The following is a 15,444-nucleotide window of genomic DNA, read 5'->3' as shown; positions in this document are numbered from 1 at the left end:
CTTGCAGTCCAAGGGACTCTCAAGAGTCTTCTTCAACACCACAGTTCAAAAGCATCAATTCTTCGGCACTCAGCTTTCTTTATAGTCCAACTCTCACATCCACACATGACTACTGGAAAAATAATAGTCTTCATTAGACGGACCTTTGTTGGCTAATGTCTCTGCTTTTTAATATGCCGTCTAGGTACGTCATAACTTTTTCCAATAGATACTGTCTAGGTTTGTCCGACTCACCCCATGGACTGTAGCCTACCAGGCTCCTCTGTCCAAGGAGTAAGCGTCTTTTAATTTCATGGCTGCAATCACCATCTGCAGTGATTTTGGAGCCCTCAACAATAAAGTCAGCCACTGTTTCCACTGTTTCCCCATCTATTTGCCATAAACTGATGGGACCGGATGCCATGATCTTGGTTTTCTGAATGTTGAGCTTTAAGCCAACTTTTTCACACTCCTCTTTCACTTTCATCAAGAGGCTTTTTAATTCTTCTTCACTTTCTGCCATAAGGGCAGTGTCATCTGCATATCTGAGGTTATTGATTTTTCTCCCAGCAACCTTGATTCCAGCTTGTGCTTCCTCCAGCACAGCATTTCTCCTGATGTACTCTGCGTATAAGTTAAATAAGCAGGGTGACAATATACAGCCTTGATGTACTCCTTTTCCTATTTGGAACCAGTCTGTTGTTCCATGTCCAGTTGTAACTGTTGATTCCTAACCTGCATACAGGTTTCTCAAGAGGCAGGTCAGGTGGTCTGGTATTCCCATCTCTTTCAGAATTTTCCAGTTTATAAATAGTTTTCCAATAAACTGTGGAAACTCCCTATGGCCAAGATCTATTTGCTAGTGGCAGGAGTGATGCTCTGTTCCATTCCTGCTTGTCCTCTGGACAACAAAGAAATCTTCATACATTTGAGACAGATGAAAACGATCCCCTCCCAGTCATGCCTAGACCACAGACACCACTTCAAGTTTCCTTGGAGAAGAGAGAATATCACCCCAATCCAGATGACTCAAGGCACCTGTTATCACCAATGGATGCTCCAGCAGATCTCAGCCTCTTCACCACGGAGAGCAGCTGTGCTGCTTGGAACAGCGCCCTCCTCGACAAACTACTCCAGCCTGAATCAGAGCCTGGAACAGCTGGAAGAAGTGACTCTGGATTGTCCCGATTTGGGAATTGCTGTCCGGAAGTATTTCCAAGGAATCCATCTCTACCTGAAGGGAAAGGAATACAGCCCCTGTGCCTGGGAGGTTGTCAGAGTGGAAATTGAAAAGTGCCTTTCCCTCATGTAAGAATCCTCAAAATAATTCGACAGATACAATGAAAATTACACTTGTGACAACTTTTCATTCAATCAGACTGTTGTTTGCTTAAGCCTCCAAAGTGACCATCTGTTTGCTTACAAGCTGAAAAATGTCTGAAATGAAAATCACAATTTTACAAAAATATTTAGACAGAGAATCGCAATCTCTTTTCTTAAATAAATAATTTTATAACATAATGTAAAAGATCTTTTTATGTGTTTTGTGGGTATTTGCTATTTTCAACATATGAAATTTATTTTTTTTTATGGAAAAGTTAAGAGAATATGTTGTTAAAGGTATTTGTCAGTTAACCTAATGTTTAGTCTCTGTAACAGGTAAACAGCAAAGTGTCAGAATTTGATTCTAATGGACACTTTTCTTTCCTTTTTTGAGAGCACAATGCAGGCCTTCTTGATCAGGTGAATCTTCTAACTTGCTCTCCTCCAAAAAGTGAGTTGAGGACATGGGTCCCCATTGTTTTGCATTTTTCCATCATCAACCTGTGACTCCAAATTTGCCTGTAGCACTTGAGTCTATTCTCCTTGAAGGCAAAGAGAAAAGTCTGCTGGATCACATGGGATGCTTCCAAGGACCAGGACTAGATGGGGTAATAGCACTTCTCACATTACACGGCCTGAACTTAATCTCATGGGAGTCTTATTGCAAAGAAATTTGGGAAATAATTGGATGATTAAAACAGAGAATACAAAGTTCAGTGCACAAGACCATTTTTTAATTTTTGGACTATTTTTCCTAATGAAGCTCTGGGTGGGTGTGCAAGGGGAAATCCAATGTTCTTGTTGCACACACTCTGACAAACTCTTATATCACAGTTTCAGCTTGGGGAAGATGACAGAGCTGTCACTCAGAGTTCACAGCATCATAGACTATTTGAAAGAAGCATTCAGGTTGACTCCCAAAGGCATAGGCCAATGAGGAAAACATCTACAAGTGTAGACAAAGTGTTTCCTTATTACCTGAGGGAGACAAGGAAAGAGTGATCAGGCAGCTCCTTGCAAGTACTTGAGAATCACTGAACTAAAAGTGGACAGTGGGTCTTCCACTCTACACTTTTCAAATATTGAAAATGCAAACTTGAAGAAAATATTTCTGCAAATGATCTTTAAAAATTCTCTCACACAGTAGTTCATCATATCCTCCCTGGTAGAACCATGAAGAATATTTAAACTATTGTGTTATCACATCATATCTATCTAATAGATATTGGGTTTATTGTTTCTCCTATCATTACCATCCTTGAGAATTGATGTTACTGGAATATTGATTGAGCTCAAGAAATGTTACAGCCCAGACTAGACTTCAAGAAAACAGCGTTCAGTAAGATAATTTCTCTCCCTTCAGAAATTTTACAGACTCCGGAGGTATTCTGAGGATAAAACAGGGCATGTAATATCTTACAATTCAAGCTTCTTCAACAAAATAGCATAGATTGGGTAGTTTGCAAAGACCAGAAATGTATTCCTCAAAGTTAGTTCTCGAGTCTGGATATCCAAGAACTGTGTGTCAGCTTGGTCCAGTCGTGGTCAGAGCCTGCTTCAGGTCTCACACAGCAGAGTTCTCTCGTATCATCACAGGGCAGGAGAGGGACTAGTTTTTATCCATCTCTTTTATAAGGGCATTATTTCCTTTTGTGAGGCCTCCATCCTCACACCCTAATCACTTCCCAGAAGGTCTGTCACCTGATATCATTACTTTAGGGTTTACGACCTCATGATATGACTTTGGTGGGGTCCTAACCATTCAGAACATAAAGGTCTTTAAAGTCTACATGCTTGGAATGTAGAAGGAAGAAAATAGTCACACTGAGCAAAAACAAATGAGCAGGTTAGTAGGCAAAATAAGGAGACCAGGGATTCAGATCCAAACTCTAGATTTTCAACCTGTTGTAAGGCTTTAATTATTACATGTCAAAAACTGGAAGCCAAACTAAAATGAAGCTCACCAGCCATGCAATGGAATAAAATAAGAGCATGGAAATGATCATTCACCATTCCTTGTGAGGAGTCTCTGAAGTATCTCAGGTCAGATCAGATCAGATCAGATCAGTCACTCAGTCATGTTTGACTCTTTGAGACCCCATGAATTGCAGCACACCAGGCCTCCCTGTCCATCACCAACTCCCGGAGTTCACCCAGACTCATGTCCATTGAGTCAGTGATGCCATCCAGCCATCTCATCCTCTGTCATCCCCTTCTCCTCCTGCCCCCAATCCCTCCCAGCATCAGAGTCTTTTCCAATGAGTCAAATATTCGCACAAGGTGGCCAAAGTACTGGAGTTTCAGCTTTAGCATCATTCCTTCCAAAGAAATCCCAGGGCTGATCTCCTTCAGAATGGACTGGTTGGATCTTCTTGCAGTCAAGGACTCTCAAGAGTCTTCTCAACAGCACAGTTCAAAAGCATCAATTCTTCAGCGCACTGGCCTTCTTCACAGTCCAACTCTCAATCCATACATGACCACAGGAAAAACCATAGCCTTGACTAGATGAACCTTTGTTGGCAAAGTAATGTCTCTGCTTTTGAATATGCTATCTAGGTTGGTCATAACTTTCCTTCCAAGGAGTAAGCGTCTTTTAATTTCATGGCTGCAGTCACCATCTGTAGTGATTTTGGAGCCCAGAAACATAAAGTCTGACACTGTTTCCACTGTTTCCCCATCTATTTCCCATGAAGTGGTGGGACCAGATGCCATGATCTTTGTTTTCTGAATGTTGAGCTTTAAGCCAACTTCTTCACTCTCCACTTTCACTTTCATCAAGAGGCTTTTGAGTTCCTCTTCACTTTCTGTCATAAGGGTGGTGTCAGCTGCATATCTGAGGTTATTGATATTTCTCCCGGAAATCTTGATTCCAGCTTGTGTTTCTTCCAGTCCAGTGTTTCTCATGATGTACTCTGCATATAAGTTAAATAAACAGGGTGACAATATACAGCCTTGATGTACTCCTTTTCCTATTTGGAACCAGTCTGTTGTTCCATGTCCAGTTCTAACTGTTGCTTCCTGACCTGTGTAGTAGTAATTGCCATGTCGGTAAAGATCCACCAAAGAGTACTGTGGTAAACTGCCTGCTCATTGCTGTGAGCTATGAGCATCAGGGAGAGTTTGAGTTCAGATACATGGCTCTGCGTATGACATCCGGCAAGTTCTTTTCTGTCAGGACCTCAGTTCAGTTCAGTCGTTCAGTCACTGGTGACTCTTTATGACCCCTGAACGGCAGCACACCAGGCTTCCCTGTCCATCACCAACTCTTGGAGCTTGCTTAAACTCATGTCCATTGAGTCAGTGATGCCATCCAACCATCTTATCCTCTGTTGTCCCCTTCTCCTCCTGCCTTCAATCATTCCCAGCATCAGGGTCTTTTCCAATGAGTCAGCTCTTCACAACAGGTGGCCAAAGAATTGGAATTTCAGCATCAGTCCTTCTATTGCATATTGAGGACTAATTTCCTTCAGGATGGACTGGTTTGTTCCTTGCAACCCAAGGGACTCTCAAGAGTCTTCTCCAACACCACAGTTCAAAAGCATCAATTCTTTGGCACTCAGCTTTCTGGTCCAGCTCTCACATCCATACATGACTACTAGAAAAACCATAGCTTTGACCATACAGACCTTTAGGCCCAAGTAACAGCTCTGCTTTTTAATATGCTGTCTAGTGGAAAGGCAATGGCACCCCACTCCAGTACTCTTGCCTTGAAAATCCCATGGATAGAGAAGTCTGGTAGGCTGCAGTCCATGGGGTCGCTAAGAGTCAGACATGACTGAGCGACTTCCCTTTCACTTTTCACTTTCATGCATTGGAGAAGGAAATGGCAACCCACTCCAGTGTTCTTGCCTGGAGGATCCCAGGGACGGTAGAGCCTGGTGGGCTGCTGTCTCTGGGGTCGCACAGAGTTGGACACGACTGAAGCGACTTAGCAGCAGCAGCAGCAGATTGGTCATAGCTTTTCCTCCAAAGAGCGAGTGTCTTTTAGTTTCATGTCTGCAGTTACCATCTGCAGTGATTTTGGAGCCCAAGAAAATAAAATCTGTCACTCTTTCTTTTGTTTCCCCATCTATTTGCCATGAAGCAATGGTACAGGAAGCCATGTTCTTAATTTTTTGAATGTTTTAAGTTTTCAGCCAGCTTTTTCATTCTCCTCTTTCACTTTCATCAAGAGGCTCTTTAGCTCCTCTTCCCTTTCTTGCCTTAAGGGTGGTGTCATCTGCATATCTAGTTATTGATATTTCTCCTGGCAATCTTGATTCCAGTTTCTGCTTCAACCAGCGTGGCATCTCACATGATGTACTCTGGATATAAGTTAAATAAGCAGGGTGACAGTACACAGTCTTGGTGTACTCTTTTCCCACTTTGGAACCAGTCCATTGTTCCATGTCCAGTTCTAATTGTTGCTTCTTGACCTGCATACAGGTTTCTCAGGAGGCAGGTAAGGTGGCCTGGTATTCCTCTCTCTTGAAGTGTTTTCCACAGTTTGTTGTGATTCACAAGGTCAAAGGCTTTAGCCCAGTCAATGCAGTAGAAGTAGACGTTTTCTGGAATCATGACCTAGTTGAGGACAATTAGGGGTGAGGCATCCTCCTGAGTTTAACATATGCTATGCTATGCTAAGTCACTTCAGTCGTGTCTCCAGGCAAGAACACTGGAGTGGGTTGACATTTCCTTCTCCAATGCATGAAAGTGAAAAGTGAAAGGGAAGTCGCTCAGTCGTGTCCGACTCTTAGCGACCCCATGGACTACAGCCTACCAGGCTCCTCCATCCATGGGATTTTCCAGGCAAGAGTACTGGAGTGGGGTGCCATTGCCTTCTCTGGAGTTTAACATAGTGCTGGGCAAAGGCTGAAAAGCGTGTGGCACTTGCTACTTGAATCCCCAGACCACATGTGCCTTCAAGGAAGGAGACTCCTACTGGTTTTAGCAACAAACTCAGTATGACTGGTACCAGCAGGAATAGAGTGGAAATACCAGACGCTGTCTATTATAATTCCAGGAAATAGGGCCCAGATGAAGAAAAATAGCTGGGTCATTTGTAAACGCCTTCCAGTAGTAGAAGGAAATCTGAAAAAGTGCTTTAGCTACAATTACTTGTTGAGGACTTCCCTGATGGTGCAGTGAAGAAAAATCTTTCTTCAGGAGAGACAGATTCGATCCCTGGTCCAGGAAGTGTCCACCTGCCACGGAACAACTAAGACAGTGCTCCCCTGTTACTGAGACCCTGCTCTAGAGTCCACACGCTGCAACTCCTGAAGCCTGCACGCTAGAGCCTGAGGAGGACCGCACAGCAATAAAACCGGGTACTGCGAGGAAGAGCGATCCCCACTTGCCACAACTGACGGAAGTCCGGGCAAACAGTGAAGACCCAGTGCATCCAGAAGTGAATAAGTAAATAAATAACCACAAAACAACTTGTTGAGCGATTACACTGGGCCTGGTACAGAGGATACCACAGGAAGAAGACAGAGTTCAGTCACTACAGAGCTGATTTGCCAAAGATGGCCACATATCTCTTATTTGAAGTTTGGAACATAAGGGGACAAGACAACATAAAATCCACTGTAAAATAAAAAGAATTCAGGAGCAGAGCCAAAAGTTAAATCTTCCCATGAAATAATCAATATTTACCCCATTCTGAATTAATTACAAAGATGATTTCCTTTTATTTGAAAACAATAGACTTGGATTGGAACTTGAAAGTCATTTGGGAAATTTGAAATTTAATGCAAAGGAACAGAGAGAAAGATTCACATGGATGGTGATTCCTAAATCATGGTTTCTCACTGGTGATAATGCTACTTCCACGCATGCAGACATTAGTTTTCTGGAATATGAACAAATCTTGTCATTACAATGATTAGGTATTACACATCAAAGCTCAACCTGATACAACAAAATCTAACCCCTTAGTATTTATTTCTGTCTTTGGTCTTTCTTGTGTATCATACATAAGAGAAGCATTGAGACTGAGTTTATGGAATATAAACAAATTGTATACAAGATCAGTGGTACAACCTAAGGTGACTAGATGGTACAACCTAAGGTAACTGGAGGACTTTCCATCATTTGCTTGATCTCAAAGTCACATTGTGAGAATTTCCCTTTCTGTACTTCTGAGAAACCATTGTCCATCTCATGCATGTTGCTTATGTTTGAAGGTCAGTATGATTTGGGGTCCAGAAATTAAATAAAAATGGAAAATTTCTTTGTAAATAAAATACAAAAAATATTATCGTTTCTTACAAAATTCTACAAAGATGGTTCAACATATCAAAGTATTAAAGAGAAAAAATGTTGATAATATCCAGATGAATATGTAGCAGGCAGTAAAACTAAAAATTATTTTCTGACATGAAGAAAATTCAATGATAAATAGTTTAAATATTAAAGAACTATTTTTAAGTTATTCAATGATTTGAGCAGCTTTGAATGACTTTTAAGTATGTCTATATCTTGGTATTATTAAAAGTATTTATGTAAATTTTATTTCAATATGTAATTGGATACATACCTACTTATAAAAGTAAACATATGACATTAAAAATCACTCTGAAAACTGAGTTTATAAAGAAAAAATAAAATTCAGTAGCTTTTAAATTTAAATTATAGCTTAAATTTTTATGTAATTCTAAACTACACTGAATACAAAGAGTAAGATTTACACCTCCTTTTTCTACGTACAGAGAAAAGATATTCACAGAGTACATAAATACATACACAGTATATCTGTGTTATCAAAATTTCACAGTGCAGGGCAATTAAGAAAAAATACCTAAAAGGCTCTGTGGGCAGAAGAAAGAAGAGCAACATGAAAAAAAAAATGATTGGGTAGCGCTGCCCTAACCCACTGGAGAGTGCAAACTGAAAAGCAAAAACAAAAGTAGAAAATAAGAGGGAACTTTCACAAAGTGGAAACCATGGGCTCCTATTTAAGACACAGGCCTGAAGGAAGGTCTTCAGAGAATCTAGAGAGCAGGTTCACAGAGTCACCCACTGCCCCAGGGCAGAAGCATCTGCAAGGTCCCCGATGGCCCCAGCCTGGTCCTTCCTCCTGGCCCTGCTGCTGCTCAGCTGCAACGCCATCTGCTCTTTGGGTTGCCACCTGCCTCACACCCACAGCCCGCCCAACAGGAGGGTCCTGACACTCCTGCGACAACTGAGGAGGGTCTCCCCTTCCTCCTGCCTGCAGGACAGAAATGACTTTGCATTCCCCCAGAAGGCGCTGGGTGGCAGCCAGTTGCAGAAGGCTCAGGCCATCTCTGTGCTCCACGAGGTGACCCAGCACACCTTCCAGCTCTTCAGCACAGAGGGCTCGGCCACCACGTGGGATGAGAGCCTCCTGGACAAGCTCCACGCTGCACTGGATCAGCAGCTCACTGACCTGCAAGCCTGTCTGAGGCTAGAGGAGGGGCTGCGAGGGGCTCCCCTGCTCAAGGAGGACTCCAGCCTGGCTGTGAGGAAATACTTTCACAGACTCACTCTCTATCTGCAAGAGAAGAGACACAGCCCTTGTGCCTGGGAGGTTGTCAGAGCAGAAGTCATGAGAACCTTCTCTTCTTCAACAAACTTGCAGGAGAGATTCAGGAGAAAGGACTGACACACACCTGGTTCAACAAGGAAATGATTCTCATGGACCAACAGACCACACTTCCTCCTGCACTGCCATGTGGAAGATTCTCATTTCTGCTGTCATTGCACCCTGAAATGAATCAATATGTCAAATGATTTCTGGAATATTAAGTAACATCATGTTCTACTCTATAGGCAAAACAGATGCCGAAGCTCATCTATCTACATATTTAACTACTTGGACATTTATTTATTTATTTTAATATTTATTTAACTATTTATAAATATTTATTTTGTTGATAAAGTATTATGTATGTACACTTATGGGAAAATGTATATTTTGTATTTAGTCAGTTTATGATTTTTCTTCCTTTATTAAATTCTTACTGTAAAAGACTTACTTTGTTTTTTCGTTAAAACAGAGCCACCAAGCCTGAATGGCAGCTTGATTAAAAATTGCATTTTATGATTCCTTGAGCCCTTTTTAGGATTCGCATGTTAGAAGTAAAAATACTCTAGCTCTAGCTATGTTTTTTGTTGCTCTGAGGACCTTGAAGGGAACATAACCACTCCAGTGCTTTTTGTAACTCTGATTTTTTTTCAAAAAAAAGTAACCTAAAAACAACCATCAAAAATCCATGCTTCAGGATTTGATGAATTCTTGGGAAGGATTTTCTGCCTCTTGTTGGTTGTGGAATTTTTTTCCCTGGAAAAAATTGTAGAGATGCTTGAAGACGTGGTATTCAGTTGGCGAGAGGTCAGGTGCATATCTTATCCTTACACTCAAATATCACAGTCATTCACTTCCTCCCAGTGTAGAAATCCCCAGTGTGCGCTCCTCATTCACTATGCATGAAGGTGTCTTCTGCATTCATACAGCTGTGTTCTTCTCCATTATGGTTTCTGGTTGTCAATTTCCCCTTACGATTGCAAACCACCAACTAAAAGCGGAACCTGAGTGAAAGTTCTAGATCTGTCAGACACTCTCCTATGACTTCACCTGCTCTGCCTGCCAAGCACTGCAGGTCCAGACTGTCCAGCCTCCCAGAGAAACACAGTAAATAGAGGGAACCCCGCCCCACAGTGAACAATGGTGGAGACACCAGGGGCTCCTCGGAGGATCTGCTCCTGCTAAGTCACTTCAGTCGTGTCCGACTCTGTGCAACCCCATAGACGGCAGCCCCCCAGACTCCGCCATCCATGGGATTCTCCAGGCAAGAACACTGGAGTGGGTTGCCATTTCCTTCTCCAATGCATGAAAGTGAGAAGTCAAAGTGAAGTCACTCAGTCGTGTCCGACTCTTTGTGATCCCATGGACCGCAGCCTACCAGGCTCCTCTGTCTGTGGGATTTTCCAGGCAAGAGTACTGGAGTGGGTGCCATTGCCTTCTCCTCTGAGTGTCTACCTAGGCTAATCCATGTGCTGGTTGCACTAGGAGGAACTCACCTGGTTCAGGAATCTCATTTGAGAAAAGCCCAAAACACTGGACACTTGGAGTTGAAAGTCAGCAGCAGCTTGAGAACTTGGAAGGAGAACAGAGATGTTCAAAGTGTTCGTGGAGCAGCGGCAGGTCCTCAGGACACAGAACAACACAGATGAACTACACTGAGGCAAGTGCTTCTCCACAACATTCCTGTTCAGAGACTGAGAAGACTGAAGCGATGCTGAGAGCACAGAGACAGAGCACGAATGCCTGGCCACCAGCTGTGTCCCCAGCACGGGTGACGTTCACAGCACAGCAGCCTGCAGAGTCCTGGAAGGCACGAGGGCCACTCCCGTCACAGCCGCAGACTTGTTTCTTCCTTAGGACCCAGCAAGTTATCACACAGCAGGGCAAGAGGTGCCTGGGGACAATGCAATCCAGGGAAGTTCTTAAATTCCATCAAGGTGTCTTTGCATCTCTGAGAGACAAACAAAATCAAACAAGATTGAATAGAAGGGGCACAGGCAGGGCTTTTAATACGTTTAGCAACAGTGGGACAGAGCTTTCCTTGTAGGACATATGTTAGTAACATGCACACTGGAAGAATACAATTTCTCAAAGTAACAAAGATCTTTGTGGAAATTCATGGATTTAATGTAGGCAATCTTCAGGACATTGATGAATCAGTCATCTTTCTCTTCGTTCCAGCTGGGACATACAGCACTCAGTAGCTATATGTAAAGTTGGAGGGACTTTTGAAATAATTTTATTTTTTATTCATTTTTCACTGTGCTGTGTCTTCATTGCCGCCTGGACTTTCCTCTATTTGTGGCAAAGGTGGGTCCTCTCCACTTGTGGTACACAGGCTTCTCACTGTGGTAGCTCCTCTTGTTGGGGAGCACAGGCTCCGGTGCACTTGGCTTTGGTAGTGGGGGTCCCGGGGTCTAGAGCACAGGGCAATAGTTGCGGCACACGGCTCAGCTGTTCTGCAGCGTGCGCATCCTCTAGGACCGCATGTGGTCCTATTGGCAGGTGGGCTCCTCACCACTGAGCCACCATGGAGGCCCCTCAGGGAACATGTAAAGTACATTGAGAGGTTTGGAAACCTTCCTGAGGATAAGGGTCCTAAAAAAGTAAAAAACATTCTGATATTACTGCTAAAAATATCATTTCATTAACAAATTATTTTCTAAATAATCTTTTCATGTCAGTTCTATAGTATTACTTAATGATGTTTAATAGGTTGAGCTAGAAATTTTTTAAAAAGATAACTATACAAGGCTTTGAGGCTTACTTCACAATTCAAGCCAGTTTCTCCCTGCCAAGGAGAAAAATGTTCACTGCTTCTGTCCAGGAAGCACACGTGCACTTCCATCTTGGTCGCACACAGGCCTCCTCAACACCCACATCTTGACCTGAAGTTGGGAAATAGAGTAGCGGTTCTTCACTGGACTCCATCAGTAGACACCAGGATGACCCGGCTGGACTGGAGGTGAGAAACACAGGTGTCTTCCTTGAGAATGAGAACAGCAGGTTACCTGAGGAGGTCTCCTGGAAGGGGTGCTTGTCAACCAAAAAAAAACACACCCAAAAACATGACTCCCCAGAGTTCATTTTATTGGGAGGACTTGCTGAGGACTACAGGCCAGAGGACAGCCTCCCCCCAGCTCTGAGGAACTGCTCCACAGACGTAGAGGAGGTCAGTATGCATGCGACTGTGGTGAAGGGGTGACGTGCAGATAAGCTCACACCTTGGGAGAAAGTGGCTGAGAATCAGGAGGAACAGATGTCTCTCTGAAAGATTTTAAAGCTTTTCTACCCATGAGAAGTTGTAAAATTGGATTCATCAATTTTCTCTGGAAATTATTTAACTATCAGAAGGCCTGTTGTGTCAGTTTTCCCAGAGCACAGAGTGCCTCATTCCTGATTTCAACCCTGAACTCCTATCAGGGCGTGTTGGAGGTCAGAGACTGCAGTGGGTAGAGACTTCATTCTGCAGAACCTGATGTGGAAAGATGTTTTCATTGTCATCCTGAAGGAGAAACGTCAGAACTCATGTGGTGAGAAACTGTTACCTGCTTTTTCTTTGTTCGCATTGGAGAAGGAAATGGCAACCCACTCCAGTGTTCTTGCCTGGAGAATCCCAGGGTCAGGGGAGCCTGGTGAGCTGCCGTCTATGAGGTCACACAGGGTCGGACACGACTGAAGCGACTTAGCAGCAGCAGCAGCAGCAAGCTCACAAGAAAGTTCAAGAGGTTTAAATACATAGAAAGTAGGGCTTACCACCTTGAATCTTTGCTATTTGGAATAGTTCATTTCTCTAGATTTATATTTTTCTCCAGGAGTATAAGTAAGTACCCTAAGAGTTAATCCAGAAAATTAAGTTCAGGATGTTTTGGCAATCATTTATTTTTAATTCATATTTCATTATCTTAAGTTTTTTTGGAATCATTTAATTCATCTTCTAGTTTTTTTCAAAGCATCTTCTCACTGCCTGAGTGGATTTACTACCTAGACAGATGCTCAGCAAGGCTGGTCTCTAAGACACTGCCAGTGAGGGTTAGTATTCCAGCAACTGGCATTCTACTTGTCCATCTCTTGTTAGGTGATGGGCTTGACTTCTTCCTTCTCTCCTGAAACTAATCCTACGTGCATTAATCGAAAGAAAAATGAGGTAGCTGATCTTGCAAAGCAAAGGACAGTCACTTGACCTGGACTTGACCTTCGTGAGCTTCTGTCAGAAGCAGCCATGGCCCAGCAATAAGCCTTTCTGTTGTTCACACTGGCCTCATGCTTCCCCTCTGCCACAGCCTCATCCCCAGCTGTGCTGCACTGAAGTTTGCTAACTCAGAAGACATCATTGTGTCAGGGAAAACCACTTCCCTTCATTCATATTCAGACATTCAGACTTAGTTTTCTTTTTGCCCACAAAACAACTGTGGAGTTTTACTTTCTAGGAAAATGGCAAAGGGAAACAACAAAAAAAACTAAAGTCTTAAATATGATAGAGATACAGCCCCTCTGCCTTTCTTCCCTTCGCTTTATTGTTCTTACCTCAACGTGAATTAGAACTAGAGCAGGAGCAGCAAGACAAATCCTGGTCAAAAAGTCACTAAAAGAATGTAGAAACTAAGTGAAAAATTATACTCAAGTAAAGGAAAGAAGGCTATTTCTCCCTGAACCAGTAGCCTGGTTCTCACTATCCTTTGTTCTCAGAGGGAGAAAGAGATAGAGGAACAGACATATCCAGTGGAATCAACGGCCTGAATGAATGACTGAAACTCTCTAGATTCTGTGACATAAGCTTCCAGTGAGAAACACCATCACTGAATCTCCTTCCTCCAGCTCAGAAACTCTGAGCAGAAAAGTGTTGAACAGTTTAAGTAAAACTGTTGAATAATAAAAATGTTCTCATTTGATTGACAAATATCCAATTGGATGGGTACATTTGAAGTTATTGGGAAATAGGTAAAATTTAATACTTTAAACTGATGACATTTTCTTTGATCATATTGTGAATACATAAATGAAAATCAAAAAAGGAAGTGAAAGTGTATTAAAACAATTAGAAAATGAAAATTACCATGTTCCTTATTTAATGGCCTTGCTTAGAAAGAGTGGCGTCAGAGAACCTACCTCAAGGTTCCACCAGACGCCGCCTCAGCCAGGTCAGCAGCAGCCTAATCTTCCCCATGGCCGTTGTGCTCTCTCTAATGATGGCCCTGGTGCTGGTCAGCTATGGCCCTGGAGGATCCCTGGGCTGTGACCTGTCTCAGAACCACGTGCTGGTTGGCAGGCAGAACCTCAGGCTCCTGGGCCAAATGAGGAGACTCTCTCCTCGCTTCTGTCTGCAGGAAAGAAAACACTTCGCTTACCCCCAGGAGATGGTGGAGGGCAGCCAGCTCCAGGAGGCCCAGGCCATCTCTGTGCTCCACGAGCTGCTCCAGCAGACCTTCAACCTCTTCCACACAGAGCGCTCCTCTGTTGCCTGGGACACCATCCTTTTGGAGCAGCTCTGCACTGGACTGCATCAGCAGCTGGACGACCTGGACGCCTGCCTGGGGCAAGTGATGGGAGAGGAAGACTCTTCCCTGGGAAGGACGGGCCCCACACTGGCCGTGAAGAGGTACTTCCAGGGCATCCATGTCTACCTGAAAGAGAAGGAATACAGCGACTGCGCCTGGGAAATCGTCAGAGTGGAAATCATGAGATCCTTGTCTTCATCAACCAGCTTGCAAGAAAGGTTAAGAATGATGGATGGAGACCTGAACTCACCTTGACATGACTCTCACTGACTAAGATGCCACATCACCCTTGCACGCTCCCCTGAGGTCATTTCAGAAGACTCTGATTTCTGCTTTAGCCACAATGTTTCCTGAATTCAATCAATAGTACTTTCTCAGTAGCAATAAGAAAGTAGATATAAAAAGTATTCAACTGCACGGGGATCAGTCCATAGGGATGACTGCCCTGATGTTATTTATGTTTATTTATGTATTTATTTTCTTTTATCTCATCATATTTATATTTTCATGTAAAAATGTTTTTCTGCATTGTAATAAAATTTAGAAAATATGTTCATTTCCTTAATCTTCTAATTTGTTTTATTTATTAAATTTTATGAAAGTAAATTTGTTTTTTCATTATGAAGAACTAAATACTTTATTTTGTCTACATAAACCTATCGTGGAATAGCATTTGTCCATTTATACTATGGAATAGTTGTATCACTTTTCAGGAAATGATTGTCAAAAGGTAGAATTCCTGGAATTCCCTGGCAGTCCAGTGGATAGGACTCCATGCTTCCAGTGTGAGAAGCTCAGGTGCCATGGATACCTGCTCAGGGAACTAAGATCCTGCAAGCTGTGGAGTGCAGCCCTCTCCACCCAAAAAAAAAAAAGTAGAAAGGAGTCTCTGAAACGGTGGTAAATGATTAGCCCTCAAGTCACAAGTATAACTAGTTTATACCCAATCAGCAAAGAATGGTTGGTGTCAGTATGTGGGGGGAGGACTCACCTCCTCCAGAGAAGCTGCAAACATGTGGTGCTGAGTGGCTGATCCTGACATTACTCTTCCTCCCACCTTCTCCTCAGTCCTGCTTTACTGAACAATCCACTCCCTTACACTATATCTTCACTGCCTCC

General features: G+C 42.9%; 2 protein-coding genes and 1 pseudogene across 2 annotated transcripts; all 3 read left to right on the top strand.

Moving 5' to 3' along the window:
- Nucleotides 1–820: 820 nt before the first annotated feature.
- On the top strand, nucleotides 821–1,291 carry LOC138988993 (interferon omega-1-like; annotated as a pseudogene).
- A 7,044-nt stretch (nucleotides 1,292–8,335) lies between these two features.
- Nucleotides 8,336–8,905, top strand: LOC102266466 (interferon alpha-B). The gene has a single exon (XM_070376137.1). The coding sequence runs from the start codon at nucleotides 8,336–8,338 to the stop codon at nucleotides 8,903–8,905; it is 570 nt and encodes a 189-aa protein (XP_070232238.1).
- Nucleotides 8,906–13,864: 4,959 nt separating this feature from the next.
- LOC102270408 (interferon omega-1) lies at nucleotides 13,865–14,580 on the top strand. Its single transcript, XM_014479985.2, has one exon. The coding sequence runs from the start codon at nucleotides 13,993–13,995 to the stop codon at nucleotides 14,578–14,580; it is 588 nt and encodes a 195-aa protein (XP_014335471.2). The 5' UTR covers nucleotides 13,865–13,992.
- The last annotated feature ends 864 nt before the right edge of the window (nucleotides 14,581–15,444 follow it).

Source organism: Bos mutus, chromosome 8 (genome assembly GCF_027580195.1).
Source record: "Bos mutus isolate GX-2022 chromosome 8, NWIPB_WYAK_1.1, whole genome shotgun sequence".
NCBI classification, from domain to species: Eukaryota; Metazoa; Chordata; class Mammalia; order Artiodactyla; family Bovidae; genus Bos; species Bos mutus.
This window is presented reverse-complemented; position numbering and strand designations above follow the sequence as displayed.

Coding starts and splice junctions, on each gene's coding strand:
- LOC102266466 (XM_070376137.1), top strand. CDS start 8,336: ATGGCCCCAGCCTGGTCCTTCCTCCTGGCCCTGCTGCTGCTCAGCTGC.
- LOC102270408 (XM_014479985.2), top strand. CDS start 13,993: ATGGCCGTTGTGCTCTCTCTAATGATGGCCCTGGTGCTGGTCAGCTAT.